The sequence below is a fragment of the Belonocnema kinseyi genome, chromosome 4, assembly GCF_010883055.1.
Source record: "Belonocnema kinseyi isolate 2016_QV_RU_SX_M_011 chromosome 4, B_treatae_v1, whole genome shotgun sequence".
NCBI lineage: Eukaryota > Metazoa > Arthropoda > Insecta > Hymenoptera > Cynipidae > Belonocnema > Belonocnema kinseyi.
This window is the reverse complement of record NC_046660.1, coordinates 95,577,212-95,583,746: the sequence shown is the minus strand read 5'-3', so window position 1 is coordinate 95,583,746 and position 6,535 is coordinate 95,577,212. Positions and strand designations below refer to the sequence as shown.

The following is a 6,535-nucleotide window of genomic DNA, read 5'->3' as shown; positions in this document are numbered from 1 at the left end:
CCTTTATCTTTTTAACCAATTTGGAATTCTAATTCTCACTGAATGATTTTTAAAAATAATCTGGACTTTAGATTGAATTTAAAATTTTCCAATTTTATTTGTTTCGCTTTGTTATTCATTGTGAAATGTCCGGAATGTGCAAAAAACTACAATTTACCCAGAAAATGTATAAAATGTATCCGCACAACAAATTTTTTATTTCGTCGACAAAAATGGTGTATCTTTAAACAAAATTTCACAAAGAATAAGTTTTTACTGAATCTTAAATCTTTTGCAATACAAAGACGATTTTTCTGAAAAATATTCGTTTGGCCACAAAAATGGGCTGGCCCATATAATACCCATCTAAAACCTAACTTTTAGAGTTGGAATCCAGATAAGAATCCGCGTGTCAAAAGTTTCTGATTCATTTGTAGGAAAATTTTTTAAAGAAATTCCCTTGTTTGATTAGTTGAAGAAAATTAGCGGGTCTACACAACTGTCAAAACATTAAATCTTTCCAAAACCTCCTGCCCTGTTTCATGTTTGACAGTTCTATAACATCGCGGAATTTGTTCATCAATCAAATAAGAAACTTTCTTTTATTTTTTTGGCTAGGAACTAAATGGTAATTTTGTTTGATAGACTAATTTTTATCTTGAATCTAACTCGTCCAACTCTGAGGATTCGGTTTCGAAAATAATATCTACCCTATAAATGAAAATGCTTTTATTCAAGTTGTGTGGATTAAAAATAGATACATTTGATTAGGTAAACATTGTTTTATCCATGTAAGTCGTATTTCAGTTTTCATTCTGTACAAAATTAGAGAATTTATATTAATTGAATAATACTTTTCGTTGCTACTTACAGAAGGATATGTTAACAATAAAAATTCGTGACGTTAATTTGGAAGTCATGTGAAACTTGGAAGAAAGGGTATTTCTTATCTTGTAATTTATATTTTCGGACGTTAGCTCTCTATGTTTAGCAATATAATTGAATAAATATTATTTTTAAACTAAAGTAGATGTCACTTATTTTTAATATTCTTATCGTACTTTCAAGATAAATGAACGACACGCTTTAGGAGGAAGTTTTCAGGGAATTATGTATGCACTATTATTATTAATATCCATATTGTTAAGATTGCTTTTGGTTTACTCAGTTCCTGTGAAACCGTTTTCTATCGACACTGAATTTTTGGTAGACTTTAATCGTGAAGAGTACAACTACTGACCTTTTCAACAAAAACTTCTTTCTTGTAAAAACATACACAATTGTATAAAATTATATTCTTGATTGTCCAAAGTAACTAAATTTTATGCAAATTTAGCGAATAACATTGAAAATTCTTTAATATTTAAAATAAATATAGGTGTCGTTTACTAAATGTGTGTTTTATTCGCTGTAAATATGTTGTTGTTCATTGAATTTAAATACAATATTTTAATATAAATAGGTTGGGTTTTAAAACAGAAAAAACTGCCCTTTCAAATGAAATCATCTTGAGTAAAAAACCCCAAAAAATTGGAAAGAAAAAAAATACGTCATGTACTATCAGATTTTCTAATCAAACATTCTTTTCAGGAAAATGGAAGCCATTAGTTTTCTCGGGACAGAATATCGTTTATTACATTCTCATCATTTATGATTGAGAAAGTATTATTTTTGTTTTATTTTCACCAAAATACCTAAAACTTGACAGACAATTTTTTTTTTCAAATTGGAAAAATAAATATCGCCTAATTGTCAATTTCCTCTTAAAAAACAACATATTTTGCCACCAGAAGTCTTGAAGTGTATGTACCTACTTGCCTGATTTTGAGATAGATCCTGTCCGTTATTTTGTTAAGTTGAAACTTTTTACAAATATTCATAGATGCGCTATAATTATTTTTTATTTTACCGACGAAAGATTCTGCGACTTAAAATGAAGAAATAATAGAACCATCCTGATTTGAAATGAATTTGGTCAAATATTAGTGCAACTTTTTTCGAATTTAATTGACTTTTTCTAAATCTTGTCTTGCTTTGCACCCCGTCTGCCAATTTTATACTATCTGGCATAATTTCTGCACCTGTTTTATAAATCGCCCTACCTCAAAATTTTGAATCTCTCAAATCTCTCCACCTCTCTCTACATTGAAAAATTTCGACATGGCGCTTGCGCGCATTTGACGATCTGACCAGAGTGGTTTAATAAAAACAAGCGACCCCTAATATATCGCGTCCTGGTGCCTCAGCTGGAAAAGATTTCAAACAGCCGTCATCTCTTGATACTATCCTTGTCTCTGGTTCGTCTCATCATCGTCAGTCCGCCCAGAGATGCGCTTACGAATAGTATGAATTCACTGGATAACAGTGACGCGATTGGACATCCGTGAAAAAAAGAAAAGACTAATTCGGTTTTGTTTTAATTTTTAAAAATTGGTGCGTGACCTGTGATCCTAGATAGATTTTCTTTCTAAGTGGTTCCGTTATCCTGAATCTGGATTAGTTAAATCGTCATTCGTGAAAATCGTAATGAAACTAATGTATATCCTCTCTCCCGCAAAACCGAGAAAGTATAAATAAAGAAAGAAGTAATAACTTTTTATCAGTCTCTAGTCGTGGTTTTTATTTGTGGAAATTCCTGAATGCGAATTCCGAATAAATCTGTGGAGTTTTTTCTTGACATATAAGAGCATAAATGGCACTATGAAAGGATTTCTTCAATTTCATTTTATGTTAAAGTAGAAGAATCAGGTCATATTGACACAAGATAAATGAAAAATAATTATACGTTTTTCCTTAGAAAAGTTTAATTTGGAAGTTATTATAGAGTACCTCTATCTTCGATATGTCAAAAAGGCTTTATCAATTTTAATTAACGTAGAGTCGCATTTTTAGTTTCTCAACGAAGGAATAAAAAATTGGAAGACAAATAAGAAATTCGTTTATTGAGTAATTTAACAGTAGTCCATGTTTGTAGGTATATTATTTTTCCGAAAAGTGGTGTTTTTTAAAAACAATTAACAGAAATGTAGCAAAAACGCTATTTAATTTACGCATCATAACATATAAGAATAGGGGTCAACAAATTTAAGGGGTGTTCTGAAATAGAATAGTATATAAAGTTATGTCTTCCATTTTACTAGAAAAATATTTATTTAATTTATGAAAGTTTAATTTTAGAAGCTAATGGAGGAACTCTATCTCCGCATTAACTTTGAAGAAGTTGCGCCAATCAACTTTGAAAGATGAGAAGATATTAAATATTTAAATAGGAGAAGGCTAGCTCAATGGTTCTTTACAGTTATTCCAAAAATATAAATTGAAGGTTGACTTTTGGGAACTAGATTCTAATGATTATATTTTAATCTAACTTCTGATTTATATTCATAATTGATGATGATATTTTATATATAATGATGTTTAAGGCCGTTTTTATAAGTTGTATATTCGTCTAAACTAAAACAACTAGAGAGACAAATTTGGATATTTGGAACCACTTTAAAAGGACTCTGATCAATAAATTGTCAGTACTATCTGATTAGAAGAATGTGTAAGGTGAAGGGGTTTTTTCATATAGTGTTATAAACGAAAACAAATAACAAATAGAAAACCTGGAAAGTTTCGTATAGTTTGTGAACATTTTAGAGATGTTTAGACCGCGTGAAGTGCAAACCACGTGGCAGGAAATATCCACCTACTATAGGGCCTGGTTGAAGACTCTAACTCACAGCGAATTTGATCACCGCGAACGTGGGCCAATTTGTTACACTCAGCCTGGCGAACCGAAAGAAGCGCCAGAACTCGGTCTTGACTTTACACCCCTCGTCTTCCAGAGCAGCTTTTACGTTCAAACGAGACAAGGTTTTCTTTTATTCAATAATTCATTCGAAAGTATTTGTCCAACAGTTGATTTAATATTATTTATTTTTCCCCCCTTTTAAACTTTCCGTACCCCTTAATAAAAAAAGGGAGTAGCATAGGCTTATTTAACTAATTATACTTTCATTCAATATTTTAAGATAAATAATATAGTTCAAATTATGTAATACGACTTGGTCTTCATTATTTTCTTAAATGTTTTGTATAGTCTGTTTATTATTTTGAACTTTTCGATTTCTATGTCGATAAGGAGAATTGTCATAAATTAACACAAAATTAAAATCTAACCGATTGATAAGTAAAAGCTAATTTAATTATTTGTGAGATAATAATCAGTTTTATGATATTATTTAAGTAAATAATTTGGTCTAATGTTGCCTCTAGTATTAAAGATTAGAATGAACTTATTATTACTCTAAACAATAAAATTTGTATATTTTCATACTCAAAAACATATAATGGTTTAGATCTTTTATCGTAGTTCATTGATCTGTTTCTTAATTTATTTTCGGTCTTGCAAATCTTAAATTCAAAATATTTCTTATATACTGAGAAGTCATTCTATTCTCTGCTTTGGATATCAGGAATTAGTATCGTTAGCAGATATGTTTTTTAATGTTCTTTTCTTTTATAAACCCAATTTTCCGTTCATTTACTTTTTGTTTTGTGCTTTTTCTGCAAAATGAAAACAAAAAATCGTCTAGACATTTGTTTTAAAAAACGGCCTGTCTTCGTTCACGTAAATTCGGTGCATATAATATCTAACGTGCATAGAAAAATGGGATAGGTGGGCTCGGTTCATCAAAATTCTTTGAGTTTGACAAAAATAACTTCGGTGAATCTAGGGACTTCGTAAACAAAAATCTAAAAATGGAAATTATTAGGTGTCTTCCTTATATTCTTGGGATATCATTTCTGTAAAAATGTTGTTCCTAAATTTACTCAAGGCTCTCTTGTTGACTTACTTGATGACCTTGAAAGTGGATTTACTATTTTTTGTCTCTCCTTCAACATTTGTTTACGCGTTGAACATGCTTCTTCTCCCAGCATGGCAAATTTAAGTCTGATCTTACTGAAATTATTTGGGAGCGCTTGAATTTTTTTAATTTTCAGTCACACCAGAGCATTTTTTCTCTTATTTAAAGTCTAAATTGGAAAGGAATGAACACTTGTGATTAATTTTCTTTCTTTCTTTGCAGCTGAAGTAAAAATGCCCAGTGGAAACGTTGATAAGCCTACTATCGAGGATAATCACGATGGCACTGTCTCTCTGAAGTACGAACCAAGAGAAGAAGGTCTTCATGAAATCACTGTAAAGTTCAACGGTGAACAAGTTCAAGGTAAGCTAATATAAATTTAAATTAAGAAATCAATATTAAATATATAATATATAATATATATATATAAACAGCAATTAAAAAATCAATCGTTTTATTATTGATAAATCGTAATTTAAAGATCAATTATTTTATAGTTACACCTCGGGTCGAAAGTTAAGTGAATGATGTTCGTTTAAGTAAAAAAAATTGCATTTAATCTGTAATTTCGCATTCGGATTATAAATTCGATTTGCAGACGTGAAAATTTAAAGCATATTCAGTAAGGATATTAATTTGAAGCTTAAGCAACCGAAACTGACGCGATAAATTACAAACACTTGTGCTAAGGTTTCACTAAGATTGTCACCATTAATTGCCTGCAATCTGATTGCGTTGACTAATCGCACGAGTACGGGTCGCTTAAACTATGATATGTGCTTATTCACATCATGAACTGGGTGCGAAACCTTGCCAGACTAGTTTCTTTTTTAAATGATACATTATATTTCTATTTTTAGTGGACTTGCACTTCAAGTATAAAAAATGTTGTTAATAATTAATTTTAAAACCCCTATATTTGTTCAGTTCCCTACTGAAACCTGTTACAAACTGGTATTGTAATTGCTTGTTTTATACGATTTGCAGTTACAATCATTTATTGCAATAGAAAGTTTATTATGTTCCTAAATGATTTTACTCGAAAGTGTGCATAACTTTCATATTTGATGTATAATCTAATTTGAATTTATTTGATTAATTAGCGAAGGATTTGATTTTGGTTTCAAAATATTAAGATTTATTTGAATTGCAACTGCGACTAGTGCCACTTTCTGAGCTTGTTATATTCAAATTATAAAAGAATATTTTTTTACGAATTAATTGAGAAATAATAAATCCCTCAAAAATAGGAAGTTTCATTTTTGTGTGCACTAATATGTGAAAAATAATTTTAAAATTGTTAAAGTTACTAAAAAAATATACATAATAAAACGATCAATTCTTTTTTCATAATTTTAAAGTTCGTAGACTCTTTTCTGAACATGCTTTTTTTAAGAAAATAGAGGTAAAAATTCTAATGTATATTAAAAAATAAAATATTTTATTTTTAAATTCTTACACTGGTTTATATATGATTTATTTTTGGTCTTTATCTACCATTTTCGCAATTTGATAAACACTTATATTGCAGTACGGGTGTTATTCGACATTTTGGAATATCAATGATTACATTTTTTGCACATATTTAATAGACTCAAATAAGTTCTTACTAGATTTACCTGATTTTTGCGGTAAATATGTACGTACTTTTAAAGTTTATGAGACATAAAGCATGATAAATATTATTTTTCTCCTCACCCATG

General features: G+C 29.5%; 1 protein-coding gene across 8 annotated transcripts in view; it reads left to right on the top strand.

The window, feature by feature from the left end:
• The window catches only part of LOC117170707 (filamin-A), a 128,792-nt gene that overhangs the window by 96,550 nt on the left and 25,707 nt on the right, over positions 1-6,535 (top strand). For 7 of the 8 annotated variants that reach the window (XM_033357703.1, XM_033357699.1, XM_033357702.1 and 4 more), the window contains one exon: positions 5,055-5,195. In XM_033357703.1, the coding sequence (XP_033213594.1) occupies positions 5,055-5,195 (141 nt within the window). Of the gene's footprint in view, positions 1-3,425; positions 3,838-5,054; positions 5,196-6,535 lie in introns of those variants that run through there. The other variant, XM_033357706.1, reaches the window with a different exon arrangement.